Below are 16,637 nucleotides of genomic sequence, written 5' to 3'. Positions count from 1 at the left end.
CTATATCCATCCACAGACAAAAGATTATTTGAACTCTATTTATGGTGCGGGTCTCCCAACCCCTCTCTCTCATGCTGCATAATCAGTGTCAGATTTTACCTATGGGCTGCAGGACTGTAACCTCTCAAAAAAATCTTACATCCCGCTCAGTGTCAGTTAAGTCAGATGCAGTCTGTGAGAGACAGTGACTTCCTATTGGAAGTCTTACCCAGTGGCGTAACTATAGCACCGCAGCCCCCGCCACCGCGGAGGGGCACTGTGCATATGGGGGCGCCGGGGGCTGCGGTGCTATAGTTACACCTCCCCCAATCCCCCGCAGGCTTACCTATTTCGCTGGTCCCGGCGGCTCCATTCTTCTGCTGAGGACACCACAAAAAGGCCGCCCCATATAGCACACAGTTCTCTGAAACTGTCTGCTGTATGGGGGCGGACATTTTGTGGTGGTCCTCAGCAGAAGAACGGAGCTGCCGGGACCAGCGCGAAAGGTAAGGCTGCGGGGGATTGGGGGGGGGTTTGAATGGGCGGCAGGGGGCGCCCCCCCCCCTAACGGCGGGGGGCACCCAAAACTTAGCTATGCCGCTGGTCTTACCTGTCAGTCACAGACATACAAAGCAGTCTTGGCAGGTGTACACTCCCTCTGGGACTGGCAACCTAGACTTCAATAAATAGAGAGATGGTTTTCTGTAGGAAGCCACTCCCTGCCTTATATTACAACCCTATCAGGCTTCTATGGACTTCAGTCAGTGCAGTCCATAGAAGCCGGGGGTTCGCATATTTACAGTTGCGCAAAGGTGACTGCAAATGCACCCATCCCAACATCTGATTGTGCAGTTACAGAGACTCTGGGTCGGGCTGTCTCCTATTTGGGCAGGGGGGTAATGCCAGCCCCCCTGCACCATGTAAGTAGAAGCTGCTGCTGTGCATAATGTATTATAGAAATTGTATTTGAGCTACACTCTAATGCTTTGTTGAATGGGTTCTCTTTTAGATATCATAGTTCTTATTGCATCTGTGGCAGTTGTGTCTGCTGGATCTCAGGGAAACATTTTTGCTACATCAGCACTCCGAAGTCTTCGATTCCTACAGATCCTTCGTATGGTGCGCATGGATCGGAGGGGGGGCACATGGAAATTGCTAGGTTCTGTAGTTTATGCACACAGCAAGGTAAGCCATACCTGGGGCATACTACAGTATAAATGTTATGTCAATAAAAATTCAATATTTTTTAGTAAAATGTAAAAACCTAACAACAACAGCAAATGAATATAAAAATGACTGCATTAGTAAGATGTGCTATGTTTAAAAAAAAATGTTTTATTAAAATGTTAACATTTATTTGCATAAGTGTACAGTTTTGTCACATCATAATGCTAGGATACTCTGGGGTGTACTTGGGGTTAAAGCCAGGGTTATTGTGTAGTTTCACGGCGCCAGCTTCGCTCGCCCACACTGCGGGCTCGGTGGCTCGCTATCTAAAATCAACTCCATGCCAGCATGGATAGTGGGGGTATGAACTATCCATGTTGGCATGGAGTAAAGTTAGTTTATTTTAGATAGATGTGGCGAGCGTAGAACCCAGAAGTAGCTGTGAAACTACACAAGTACCAAAGCCAGCAATGTGCCTCTGTGGCCGAGAATGTGTAGCCACAGCAGCACGAGAGCCTTACCCTGACTCTATTACTATACCCTGATTCCGCTGGCACCTGCGCTGGTCTTAGGTTTCACCACTGATAGCCGCCTTCCACGGCAGACTAGCTCCACCCTGTACTTGGATGCCATCTGGTCTTTCACAATGACACAAAGTCCCAACTAAATCGGGGTACTAGTAAGAGGAAAAACTAACTAGACAACCATAGGCGTGCGCAGCCCATTTTTTTAGGGGGTGCACCACTGGATGGGCGTGTCTATCACACCTACTGGGCGTGTCTATAACCACCTACTGGGCGTGTCCATCACAGCCTACTGGGAGTCTCTATCAACGCCTATTGGGCACTAATGCAAATTAAATAGACGGTAACTTATTTTTGTATGTGCACTTCAGAATGAATCATCCCCCCCACACAGACACACACACACACACACACACCAGAAATAGGGACAGTGCACACCGTAGGCGCACTGCAAAAAATGTACACTGTAACGCTCATTACACATAATGCCACACACTGTAATGCCCATTACACTAATGTCAAGCACAGTAATGAACATTAAACAAAATGCCACACACCATAATGCCCATCACCCACCCACCACCACCAATTAACCCTTTCCTGGTCATTCAGGTGAGAGTGCATACATGGCATCTCATATGCTTCCAGCAGCCTGACTGCATTGAGTTCAACAAGGATGTACCGCTAAGAAATGGCATACAAACAGTGCGGTCTGTATTATCTATTGGCAAGGGCACCCATCCAGCAACTTATTTGGAGGGTGTACCGGGCTATATATATATATATATATATATATATATATATATATATATATATATATACACCCAGTATATATACACACATATATATATATATATATATATATATATATATATATATATATATATATATACACACAGTATATATACACACACACACACATATATATATATATATATATATATATATATATATGTAGCCTTTGTCATACATATATATAACCCCCTCCCCCAGACAGCCACTACTACGAGTATGACACCCCCACTGCCCACATTAAAGCGCATCTTACCATTGGTGGGGGGGGGGGGGGGTTACTTATTGCTCATGCTGGCTGGGATCCTACTGCTGCTCACAGGGACTCGGAGGCACTGCTGGCTCGGCAGCTGACCCCTGGGGGACGACGACTGGTGAGGGCTGAGGGACATGTGGACGAGTGGCTGGTGCCTAATTGAAGCGCTAGTGCTCTGCTGCAGCAGCCTCTGCTTAATTACCTTCCCCTTCTCCTCCTATATGCCGGAAATCGCGATAACAGGTTTTCTTTTCAAAGGTGGCGGCCGCTAATGGGATCCGCGGTGCTGCTGCATTTACATGTTAAATAACAGATTAGTGCAGGCGCCCTCCAGCAGTCAGCCCTGTGGTCTGGGGACTACAATACGCGGTCGCAGAACTGGTCAGCACTCAGCAGCCAATACTGTCACTGCTGCTCAAAAGTGGGTGTTACAATCGGGCGGGGGCTGGTGCCGGTCATTAGGAGGTGCCTGGGCACCCCCGGCACCCCCTGTGCGCACGCCTATGTAAGACAACTAAAATACAAACTAGGCTCTGAACATAAACAAAGATATGCAACCTTGCAGACAGAACAAAGGATATGTGGCCCTTACCACTATATGCAAATCCGTCGCAGCAAACCAAACTATTACCAAAGTATTGCGGATTGGTTGGCAACCTATCCACCAGACTAAACCAATGTCTCTGCCATGAGACAGACAAACAAACAACAATATAGACTAGTAAGTATGAGATGAGGCCTGCACTTTGACAGCCTCACTGATATCGTCTCAGGACAAGACCTAGGGCTCCAGCTGATGCTGTGAGAACACCAACAGCAGATGGTAATGAAAGGTGCGACCTCCTCCACTATGTGTGGGGAGGCCACTGGTACTCACAGAAGCTGAACACAGACTAGAAGTATGAATTCTCTGATACAGGCAGGATTTCAGACACACAGCAGGTATGCTTGCAGGACTCCTCAGACACAGGATGGAATAACCTGAACTCTGGAGTATATAAACATACAGTTGTTAGCTAGGAATCTGAGAATGTCTAGGAACATGAAAATAACCAGAAACCAGCAGAATACTATGAGTATCACAGGAATACTAAGGACTGTAACTGGCAGGTTTTCAGTGCAGACAGTATACCTATATACCAAGAGGCCTAGCAGGACGCCACACCCAAAGACCAAGGTATGCATGAAAACCAGGTGAGGTGGATCAGCAAAACCCGGAGTGCTGATCCGGAACATATAACTCCAAACAGAACATGAATAACACCGACACATAATCCTAACACATTGTTTTCTTTTGTATGACATTGCTTTTTTTTATATTTTTTCATTGTGTTCTCATTACAATATTATAGACTTAAACAATGGTATTGTTATAGGATAAACTAACTTTGATTTTGTTCTTTTTTTACATAGGAACTGATCACAGCTTGGTATATAGGATTTTTAGTGCTCATCTTTTCATCATTCCTTGTTTATCTTGTGGAGAAAGAAGCTAACACACAATTTCAAACATATGCAGATGCTTTATGGTGGGGTACGGTAAGTAAGATCAATCTTGTACTAATGGAAATGTTGTGCTTGGTTATCATGCAAACAATATAGTATTGATTCTATACTGGAGGTACAGGAGTAATTATTCTTTAGGAATGAACAGGCCATCAGTTTTTGAGCTATTACATTAATGGTGAGTGAATATAAATGGGAATGTTAAGTAGAAAGTATTATTTATATGTTATTCCTGTCATATCATGCATACATTCATGCAAAGGAAAGCAAAAAAGGGGTCTCTAAGTGGCCTATGTAACCAAATTAATGTATCTTTCATCCTCTGTAAAACGTATTAACTGCAAAAAACATATACACAATAGCAAGGTTTGTATCTGCAATCAATATAATCCCCTTGTGGTTATCACATATATTGAGCAAGACTATTATAATAGCTTAATGATACTTAGCCAGAAACTGCTAATAAATGTATGGTTTTTTAGTAAATAAATAAATCTTGAAAGTATTTTTAATAGGAAATATTTAATCATACACAAATATACCTAGGGGGTGTAAAAGGGGCCCCTTTTTAAAATACCCCCCCCCAGTGGAAAAAGATTACTAGCATTATCAAGCCCTGCCCCCAAGTAATCCCAGTGGCAGAGCGTACACTCTCTCCCACAGTGCTAAAAGTTGACCACCATCCATGTTACTTTCCTCCCCCCCATCATAGTCCTGCCCTTACAGAGCACAGAAGAGCACGGGTCATGAGGGGCTGATCATCAGTACACCTTGCTGCAGCTGATCTCTGCAGGCACAGAGATAAGCACAGATGTGCTGGGAGAGAATGATAATCCCTCGCTTCGCACTTTTAGTACCGGCACATACAAACAAAATGTCAACTGACGCATGCCCATTCTTGGGTGAGAATTTGGGATGGAAGTCGGAGGTCATAGACCGCAACATCTCCCCACTGGGCCGCAGTAGGCGGAGGAAATCCATTCTGCACTTATGCAAAACAGATAACCTACATACTGTACACATGGGGGGCACAGCAGGGTATGCCAGATGTATGTGCAGGGTCGGTGTAAGGCTTATCAGCACCCTATGCAAAACGTCAACCTATTGACCCCTGCCCACATCCCCGCACTTTTGCTAATGCTCACTTTCCAGCCCCTCAAGTGAAATTATTGAAGTGGCATCTTAGAGGTTTCACAGCTGCCACCTACAACAAAGATGTCTTCCTCATTTTGTGATAGGCAGATGAGTGGAGCCCTCCAGATCCTTGTTCCCTAGGCAGCTGCCTAATATAACAGTCGGCTATGCATACAGTATGTGATATGATCTAGTCAGGTAACACACTGCTGACTGCAGTCGTTTTCCATACGTTTTTGCCTGACAAGTGGTCAAAAAAGAAACTATGGATACCCTCTAAATAAGACCATATTGGAATAGACCATTGCATTCATTTGTTCTTTAGTTCTATTATATAGAATTCTTAAGAAGATTTGGAATTTTATTCTAATATTGATTATTATGCCTTGTAATATCTTTAGGAAATATCTGTGTGTGATATTTGTTAGGAATGAAGTCGGAGGAACAATATAGATAGCCAATTAGACAGGTTCATGTCGCCATCAGAGAGGACTGACAAGACATGACAGTAGACAGAAAGGGGCACGTCTATTTTCCTTGCTGCAGATGAGTGTATAACTGTATAGAAATGTCCTAAAAAAATGGCTGCCACCATGGAGGAGACAGAACAACTGACAATATGGACTAACAAATTGATGAAAACACAAGGAAGTATCACAGATAACAGCTGTGACCAATGAGCACAGCAAGGCTAGGGTTTATATATATATATATATATATATGTTACAGGGAGGTGGCAGGTGTATATATATATGTTAGGGTTGGATGATTGAGGCAGGAACAGATATGTGTGTGAGATAAGTGGCTGTGACTGGGTATATGTATCTGAGCGGGAGATGGTTAGTGTGTGTGTGTGAGACGAAGTTGGCATGAGGGTATTTATGCATATCTCACAACTTTGTTGGGGCTGAGAGCAGGACAGTAATAAAAGGAGGTTAGCCTTGGGCAAATGGTGCATGGTCGAGTGAAATAACCCTACCTTTACATTATTTTGGGGGCAGTGCAGCGGTGATCATCGCTCCCCCAACTGTGCCCCCCTGCCCGCGGGACACTGCGACCCACGGAGGGACAGTCTCCAATTATGTATGGTATGTTTATGTATTATACTGAAATGGCTGAGACAGGGCAATTGTGTCATAATTTTATAATAGATTGACTTTTTTTTTTTAACCTTGCTTGTTGATAATTGATGCCTCACCTTTGCTGTACACATTGACGGCCACCCTGGTATCTGATGGCAGCTTTGTCCCTGCCACTGGTGAAGAATGTCCACATCATTAGATCTCAGCGAAAATGCTGTAATAGGAATAAAAAAATACCCAGTTATTTTAATAAGAAGTGCTGTAAATGGATGAAATTGCAGAACTTACTGTTACACACTTTAGATTATGTTAAGGCAGAAGACTAAACACTCATTATTGAAAATCAATTTCTGGCAAGTGCAGCTGTTAAGTATTTGACCTGACCTGATTGTTGTTGTTTCCTAGATACTAATAGGAATAGTTGTTAATGTGTAAAATATATTGTTGTTGTTTTTACTAGGCAATATGTCACACTGATTGTTTTGCCAAAATAAGCTTTGGCTAGGTACTAAGGTTTCCTGCTAATTGGCTCGCTACTTATCTTCATTGATTCACTAAAATAGCATAATTGTCTATTTTGTAAAACATGTTTCTTTAGCAAAATAGGTTTCAAGTAAGTGTATGATTTGTTAAAAATTAGTGAAAATACAGTTTACCGTACAGACTTATATCACTAGGAACCAGTGACATCATTGATATATGAGGTCATGTTCTCATCTGGTTTATCTCACACTAGATAAGTAGGCATGATCAAACTGTATCACACTGAATTTCAGTTGTGATCAAGCACAATTACATCTTGCCTCCGGAGATTAATCCTCTTGCAGCCATTTTTTTAATGAGTTACAAACACCCAGAAGAGGATGTCATTTACTAAATGCATTGCTTAATATTTTGCTATATTCTCTCTGCAGTGTGCCTTGGATGCCATTGTATATCATGTAAAGTAAATACAATCGATAGATTACAGACATCTGAGGATGGAAATCAATCACACTTTGCAACTTCTTGTTCTTCTCCTCCATGAAATCCTGGAAAGAAAAGGGGTAATTCATACCTGATTGTACGGCTGCAAATTTGCATCCAGCGATCAGATAAACCATCGCCCTACTCCAGTGACATCCCGCCTTACGAATTAATGTACACCCTGTGCGAATGGGTGTGTACAGTTCAGGGACGTGCAGTGAGGTTATGTCTGAGGAATCTCTGGCTAGTGCCAAAGACAGATTTACGCACAATATATGAGCCCAAGGTTTCATATGGAGCAGCCGTATATAATATAGTAGCAGCATATACTGCTGAAAATCTGGGGAGTTTTGATAAGATATGTGCGGAAAAGGTAGCCAGGTGAGGCACTGTCTCACAGGCCATAGACTTTTTACTCCAAAATTATTAGAATCATACAAATAAGACATTTTCAACATATTATTTATATTTTCCATATAATTTATAGAAAACTCCAGCATATGCGTGAGTACGCCAAGAAAGGTTCTGCAGCATATTTTTAAGCAAGCCCAGCATTTTTCTTGCCACTTCCAAAAAACGGTCAGTTTTCAACCCCACGCACCAACCCCCTGTCAATTACCTTGCAAAGGGCCATTGAACGGAACTAGTTGAGGGAGTTCATCGCAGGATGGTACTCTGAACCTTACGCATGCGCAGTGTATTCATAGTAGTCCACCGTGGAAATTTGCAGCTGTGTGATAAGGTATGAATCGGGCCCCAATTCCAATTTGGAGGTTTTGGGGATGAGATTTTTAGCATTGTGCCACAGAGTCTGGGCCATTATGACATGAGTCATGTTCTGAATTCCCCAGGCCACCCACTTTACTAGGAAAATGGGGGGCTCTAGAAAACTGGCCTACTTCCAGACAGTACAAATTAGTGAAATTTGCAAGTCTCCTGGACATTCTGGAAGAGTTGATTTTAGAACTCCATGATAAAGCTTTATTTTACTTTAAGTGTGCTACATACACTCAAAACCTTATTAATGTTATTTACAAAGCAGAACAATGTGGACATGCCGTGCATTTCTTTTTCTTACTCTTGCACCTCCATAGGTTAGGTAGACCCTTATTCTGATTGACCCCTCAGTTTGGAACTGATGCAGAGTTGCACATGCAGTAAGCCTATTTTCAGCAACCACAGGTAATTTTATGTCCTAGACAAACTAATGCTGTGGACACACTTGATCCAACTCTCAACCAGACTGTTGATACAATTCTGATATGACCCAGGTTGCAGATACAACACCTGGTCTATGCATACAAACCTGACCAATATTGCTGAAGATCTCTGATCGGCATCTGCTGAAACTATCTGCTGAAAGGATTGTGCCACCCTACACACTATTTCATTCATTGGACCTGATTCAGAGCAAATAGCATCAAAATCCCTGACTGCTATGGTCAATTCCCAGTTTGATTGACAGGAAGCCAGCATTTCTGGGTGTGGTGGCAAAAAATGCAGACATGGCCAGGTGTTTTTCAGGAGGGTCTGTGACTTCCAACCTGTCTCAGTGGCAGATTTGTAGAAGGTTCATACTTATGGGGCTTGATTCAGACCTGCATCTTTTGCAGATGGACAAAACCATGTGCACTGCAGAGGGGGCAGATGTAAAATGTGCAGAGAGAGTTAGATTTGGGTGAGATATTTTGTTTCTGTGCAGGGTAAATACTGTCTGGTTTATTCTCTTTCTATTTCTGCACGTGTTACATCTGCCCCACCTTCAGTGCAGCATAGTTTCGTCCATCTGCAAAGATTGCAGCCTTGTTAACAGGTCTGAATAAGGCCTGAATAAGGCCTGAATAAGGTCTGAATATGGCCCTTACTCATAGTTGTACAAACAGCTAAAACTGTTTGATACATCATGATTTGCGAGTGGATAGCAATTAGTGATCCATTTGCAATTATCTTGCTATTTAGCAAGAAAATTTTTCTCTTTCTGTCTGGACGGCGGCTATCTACTCGCAGCCCTCTGCAAATTTGCGGATCAGCAGTCATGTCTGAATCAGATCCTGTGGCAGGACGGCTGCCACTCACAAGGATGATCAGTATAATGGGACAAACTAGCTGCTGGAGCATACATACTTCTATATTGATTGGGTGATTGGTTTAAAAATATTTTGACAGGTAGAAATCTTTTGTAGTTTGGATGTTGGATTGGATGTGAATTGGACAAGTGTGTATCTAGCTTAAGCCTGATCATCACTTGTGGTTGAAGGGGTGTACCTGGCTGGCAATGGGTATTCACATGTATGCTAATGCTCAAGGTGGCCATACAACAGGTCAACCTGCATACCACCTGATCATCTGCAGGTTGTAAGAGCGATCGAAAGAGCAATCATTTGTTCTTTAAAAATGCATATGATCTGCTTATGATTGCAATAAAGCTGACGGATCAGTCATGCAGTACGTATATCTAAGGGCCGACCTCTCGACCCGCCGGACCGCACATCATAACGACATTATGCACAATGTGCACAAGATCCGTCGCACGACCCTTTGAGATTGTGAGGATCGGCCAGATATCGTTCAGGGGTGTAGTCCCCTTCAGTTGAATGAGCTAATGCCATGGGGGTTTCATGCTGGCTATGCTGAATTTTTTGTATGCAGAGATGTGTAGGGCATCTCTCTTCCACCAATTATAAGACTTGCACAATTGCACAGTAAAAGTGATTAGGACAACCTATAGATATGTATACGTAGAAGAAGTTTTATCACAAAATATGCCTTCTAAGCACAGCGCAATATCGCCACATCTCTTAGGGTTTTACAATTCTGATGCAGCCCCTCTCAGTTTTTTCATTTTGTTTCTGTTATTTTCTATATCTCTTTTTTTCTTGTTCTCTACTTTTTTCTTTATTTTTGTGCTGATAACAGTGGCACTTAATTCCACAAGTGGATGACCAGGGAGCTGTGCGATCAATTAAATGTATGTGAGTTCGCCTATCAGTGAATATTCCCATTTACTGTAGTTCTGTGTATGCAGTGCAAGCACAGATGTTGCAGACTCTTTTTGGAAAGAAAAGCCAACTACTGTATATGGATAACCCATTAATAAATTACAACCGTTCAATTGAATTTTAAACTATTGATTGTGGGATCATCTTTTTATGTCTTTCATACATTGGACATTTAACTGTCTATAATACACATGCCACATTTGTTTATGATGTTTTTGTCATGTGGTTTTTAAGCTCCTAGAAATTAGCTTTTATTTATGAAGTGAATAATGATGATCCAGATGTCACAACTCTATCGCCCCTAGCTTTACAGAGGTTGAAAGGCATCTGCAATCTTATCTTGTCCTATAATAAGAAATCTTGATTTACACTTGAGGTCAGTACTAGGCATATTAGTTCCTGAGTGAGCATAAGATAGCTTCTGGATGATAAGAAATAGTTTGAATTTCTACAATAATCTTAATTGGCTGGCAAAATCTTTCCCAATTGTAATAGAACCAGGGAATGGTAAGATTGAATTAATAACTTGTTCCTTGTTTGTATTCATTTAGATCACATTGACAACCATCGGCTATGGTGACAAAACACCTCACACATGGCTTGGACGACTTCTTTCAGCTGGATTTGCTCTACTTGGAATTTCCTTCTTTGCATTACCTGCAGTGAGTATTAAATATATTGACTATAATAAATTATGTCTCCAAGTATACAATGTTTATGGAAAATAAAATTTATATATGATGTGGTTTAAACGCAGATATTTTGACAGGTCTGCGGATCGGTGCTCACTAGCAAGCCCTATGGCTTCTAGGCACTTAATCGCAACAGTTGCTAGAAGCTGGGCAGGGCTGCCACATCCAATCCAACTTCCTAGATTAATGCAAGAAAGGAATTCCAATGAGGTCATTGTCACAAATGTTCCAATCTCTATTTTAGAAATATGCTGTTCACCTGCTCATATTTAAGTGTATTGTGGTTTATGTAGATAATAGATTGACTTATGTAGGGTACACACCAGAAGGACCATGATTTTGCGACGATCGTGAAACTATTTCCTTGAAATTGTACAATCGCACGATGGATTGGAGTACACGATGTGCACATGATCTGCACATGATCTATACCCAATCCAATGTATATAACGAATCTTTAGTGCAGCAGTTAAAATCTCTAAAGCGACCCAACGACAGAAGGGGGGACGTGCATCAGATCGGAATCGCTTTGGACATTTGCATAATTCTGCTCTTTTTACATACAATCGGACATAAGATACGTCAAAATTGGAGGAATTGAGCTCAAATCGTTCTGGTGTGTAGACAGCATTAGTTCTCAAACGTGGTCCTCAAGACCCCTAACAAGTCATGATTTCTGGGTCACTTGTGGATTTTTAAATTGTGAGAGTTGGTGATACATATTTCCTGACACTCACTTTAATAAATTAACTTTATTTTCAAAACTAAACTAGAACAGTGAACTCAGTATATACAGATTGGATTCATTAGAACAGTGAACTGCTGTGTTACGCTGGATGGCTGGTAGAACGTCAGGCGTGAGCCCGTAGCCGGGACCGCTGGTCAGGACGGCCACAGCGAACCCTACACTCTCTCTGTTGGGTTCCTCTGGCAGATGACTGGCCACTGCGAGAGCTAGTGTTCACCTGTGGCCGCCACATCCGAAGGAGCGAGTTATGCCCGCTCCAGCCCCGATGCAGCCAGCGATCGTCAAAGGTAACACAAGAGGCGATTCTAACTACAGGGCCTAACTGAGGTAACACACCCTGACTGCCGGCACCAAGCCAAGGACGGGGATGCGACCCAGTTGCAAACACAAAGGAGGTCACACGGGGAACAACCACCATGCAAAAACTAAACCAAAAGCATTCCCCAAAACGACAGGGGATGTGATAGGAGGTATTACCTGCCTAATAATAAGAAATAAAGAGAAGTACCGAATGAACCCTGTTGCTAACAGAGACCAACAGGGTAGGTCCAAGGACACAGGGACCAAATCTCAGACGAAGAGATGGCGGAGCAGCCAAAGTGTAACACTAAGGAAAACAACGGGTAATGAGCCCCAAAAACAGGGGATAAAGAGTAAAGCTCCTAAAGGAGCACTCACGTGACCCCAGGAGGGGGAGCAGGGCGAACCAAGGCTAGGAAGCACCAGGACTGACACCACAGGACTCCAGAAAGCAGGGTCTGGGAACAGGCAAGGCGACCAGGATAGCTGAGTGAACTGCTATAACCGGCGCCATCTTGCCTGTGAGCATCCCTTAAAAGGGATACTACAGCCAATGGGGATGTTCCTGCATGACCCAGCCCCCGGCTACTTAATAGCATCAGGTGGCCGAGCGCGCAACTCCCGGCGTCCCCTGTTGCTAGGCAACCGCTGGGCGGCTGCAGGGGAGCGCCGGGAGCTAATACACAGATGCCCGCGCCGGGCGGAAGTGATGTCACTCCGCCGGGCGGAAGTGATGTCACTCCGCCGGGCGGAAGTGATGTCACTCCGCTGGACGGAAGTGACCGTCGGACGCTCAGCTGAGCCGGGCGGAAGCGCTGTGTGGACCTCCTGTGCACCCGCCCCCGGCCGCTGAGCGTCAGGAACAGCCGGAGAGCCCCTGTAGCGGCGTACCCGCCGGGCGGAAGTACCCGCTGGACGCTCGGCTGAGTCGGGCGGAAGCGCGGTGTGCACCTCCTGTGCACCCGCCCCCAGCCGCCGAGCGTCAGCGCAGGTAACATGCTGATTGATTATTATGTGTTATAAAATATATTCACTGTGTTAGTAAGTAACTCACTGTGCGGTAATTTTTTTTGTGTTGTAAGACATACTGAAGTAAATGAAACAAAGAACAGAGCAGTTTTCTGCTCACATTAACAACAGCATATCTTTTTATCTTAAATATATCCTCACAGCCACACTAATACAGTACGGATGGTATCTTTGTTCTTTTGCAATTCACAAGGACAAAACTTTAAATATAAACCATTGTGTTAGAATTAATGAAGTTAATATCCTTCTTTCAGATTGTTGTCTGTGATTTGTAGCTCACATATTAGTCTTTGTCCACCAGAGACTTGCATTATTGAATTTATTCTTTTTTAGATCAATGGCTGCCTGAAAAGTTTTTAATGAGGCCACTAGATAGAGTTTAAAAGTACAATAATATGGTTGATATGATTATTTGAGACCAATTAAAATGGAAAACCGACCTAAGAACATTTTACTCTACGTTATCCAGAGAACTCCGTCAATGATATAGGCTGTTCCAAGAAGTAATTTTACATTTCGAAGATGATGGTTCTTAGAAGATAATTTATAAAACCTCGCTACAGAAACATATGGCAACTGCTGACATTTAATTTCTATAAATATATATAGTAATATATCTTAACCTTTTGGTTTTCCACCCCCCCCCCCCTTCCCCATTGGAAACCAATGTACTGCACATGCTTAAACATTATTGTGAATGTGAAGAAGATCCAGACTTTTGCTATATTTATACAGTCACAGAGATACAATTCTTACGGGTATTTAGTGAACCTATTAAAATAGTTCTGATTGGCTACAACTATATCTAAATACAATTTTTACCGGATTATTATAGTATTTTTGTCACTTGTTTTAGTTATAATTTCTATGTTAAAGCGCGAGGGTTCAGGTTCATAGTTAATAAACTAGTGTGTAGCAGTCAATAGGGGAAATTTACTAAGGCAAATACTCCCCCAAAAAATCGTATTCGTATTCTTAGTAAATTTCCCCCAATATGATCAATTATGTTTATGCTACAGGTTGAGTATCCCTTACCTGGAAATCTGTTATCCAAATTATTCCAAAAACCATATTTACCAGAATGTTCTTTTTTCTTTTTCCTAAAAGTACTACTGGGGACATGATCTGTAACTGTCACTAAATATGTGCAAGAAAATGATAGCTTAGAGATCAAATTCAGTACCTGAGATAGTACAAACTTTTTTTCATGTTTTGAAACCTTGCTTCATCCACAAATATAATATATGTCATGTGTTAGCATGTATTGTTTACACATGGGTCCCATCCTCAATGAACAATGAATGCCGTATTGTACAAATAATATTTTGTATTTTTGTCAGTTCCTGCCCCTGTACTAAACACACAAACCAGGTGGCACTTCATAACACATAAAACACAATATTTAATACAAAGATATTTAATACATAAAAATATACTGTAATATATCGCCCAGGGGTTGCGAAAAACTACAGTACATAGGCAAACATACGGTATATGAAACCAAAAACCACTGTACACTAAATATTCTATAGATTTGAAGCAAGTGGATATATCAATTAAAAGTCCCAAATCACTGAGTAACTGAGTACTGTGAACTTGTCAATAACATCCAACAGGTAAAAATATGGCAAATATCCTTTTGGGTGAGTATCTAGATTCACTCAAATTGCAACAGTTTGCTCTGCTCACGGTTCATGATATTTAGAGGTATAAAGTGCCCAAATTGGCAGGACCTGAAGAGTTCCAGCTGCCCTAGGCTAATACAGAAATTGGAGTGCCCCTCCTCCTCCTCCCACTTCCCCACCCTTGGAAAAAATCTTGGATACGCGTATGGGATGCAGTAACTAGGGTAGAGGAGAGGTGACAGCCATTGGCTGCCTGGAGGAGGACAGGAGGGAGTATGCCGGAAAATGAGGGTGGAGATGTAGGGAGCAGTGTAGTTCAAAAGGGCCTTGTATGTGATGGTGAGAAGTTTGTAGTTCTGTAGGGGAATGGGAGCCAGTGTAGATTTTCTTGAAAGGGCTTGTCAGAAGTGGAGCGGTGGGAGAGGAAGAAAAGTCTAGCTGCAGAGTTGAGGGCAGACTGGAGGGGAGTAAGCTGGTAGTGTGGTAGGCCAGTGAGGAGACTGTTGCAATAGTTGAGCTGTGAGAAGACCAGTAAGTGAATAATAAGTTTATTTGCACTCTGGGAGAGAAAATGCCTGATACGAGCAATGCTGCATAGCTGGAACTGACAGAATTAAGGCAGGGATTGGACGTGGGGGGCAAAAGAGAGGAGGGAGTCCAGAGTGACACCCAGACAGTGGAGCTTGGGAACAGGGGAAGATTATGGTGTTGTCCGCAGTGATGTAGACAGTGGGGGAGAGTGGATACTCTGGATGGAGGAAAGATGATGAGTTTGGTTTTGTCCATGTTGACCTTCAGTGAGCACTCAAACATCCAAGAGGAGATGGCAGAGAGGCAGGATACCTGGGAGAGGACAGAGGGGGAGAGGTCGGGAGAGGAAAGGTATAGTTGTGTGTCATTGGCATAGAGGTGGTATTAAGGGCCAAAGGAGCTTATGAGAGCACCAAGGGAAGAGGTATACAGGGAAAAGAGAAGGGGGCCTAGGACCAAACCTTAGGGGACCCTGACAGGTTGGATAGAAGGGGCTGAGGTGGAGCAAGAGGCAGACACTGAGAAGGAGTGGTTAGTGAGGTAAGAGCTGAACCAGGACAGAACAGTTCTAGAGAGTCCAATAGTCTGGAGGGTGTGGATCAATAGAGAATGATCCACATTGGTGAAAGCAGCAGAAAGATCCAGAAGATAAGTAATGTAAAGTGACCCCTGGCCTTAATGGTGAGCAGGGCATTGATAACTTTGACCAGGGCAGTTTCAGTGGAGTGGAGTTGTCGAAAGCCAGACTGAAGAGGATCGAGGATGGAATTACCAGAGATGTAGCTAATGAGAGGTCTGCATACAAGCCATTCAAGTAGTTTGGAGGTAAACAGGAGAAGAGAGATTGAGTGGTAGCTAGAGGGTCTATAAACAGATATTCAGTCTTTCTCCTTAGAATTGTTTCAGCAGGGTAATTTTGTGTTAAGGCAGTTACTATTGCTATAATTATCTATGCACCTACCAGAGCTTATGGACTCCTCATTTCTGTGTAGAATCTAAGAATACACCAGTGTGCAAGACATTGTTCATGGTATTAAAACAATGAACACCTTAAATTACAGGGCATTCTCGGTTCAGGATTTGCTTTAAAAGTTCAGGAACAACATCGTCAGAAGCACTTTGAAAAAAGGAGAAATCCTGCCGCTAGTTTAATACAGGTGAGAGCTGAGACATCTCAATTTTGTACAATGCTAAAGTTTCTACAGTACTTACAGTATGTTATGATTCAATGTTCTTTTGTTAACAAGATAATATTGTTATGGTTGTGTCCCCATGTTGTATAACTACTGTATATGTTTGCACAAATG

At 42.7% G+C, this 16,637-nt stretch overlaps 1 protein-coding gene across 1 annotated transcript in view; it reads left to right on the top strand.

Annotated features, from left to right (window-relative positions):
• The window catches only part of KCNQ5 (potassium voltage-gated channel subfamily Q member 5), a 527,262-nt gene that overhangs the window by 405,185 nt on the left and 105,440 nt on the right, over window positions 1-16,637 (top strand). Inside the window, exons 4-7 of the mRNA XM_083177212.1 lie at window positions 989-1,164; window positions 4,132-4,257; window positions 10,957-11,067; window positions 16,392-16,487. Of these exons, the coding sequence (XP_083033338.1) occupies window positions 989-1,164; window positions 4,132-4,257; window positions 10,957-11,067; window positions 16,392-16,487 (509 nt within the window). The remainder of the gene's footprint in view (window positions 1-988; window positions 1,165-4,131; window positions 4,258-10,956; window positions 11,068-16,391; window positions 16,488-16,637) is intronic.

This window comes from Crinia signifera, chromosome 3, assembly GCF_055691185.1.
Source record: "Crinia signifera chromosome 3, ASM5569118v1, whole genome shotgun sequence".
NCBI lineage: Eukaryota > Metazoa > Chordata > Amphibia > Anura > Myobatrachidae > Crinia > Crinia signifera.
The sequence above is the reverse complement of the archived record's forward strand: the minus strand, read 5'-3'. Positions and strand labels throughout refer to the sequence as shown.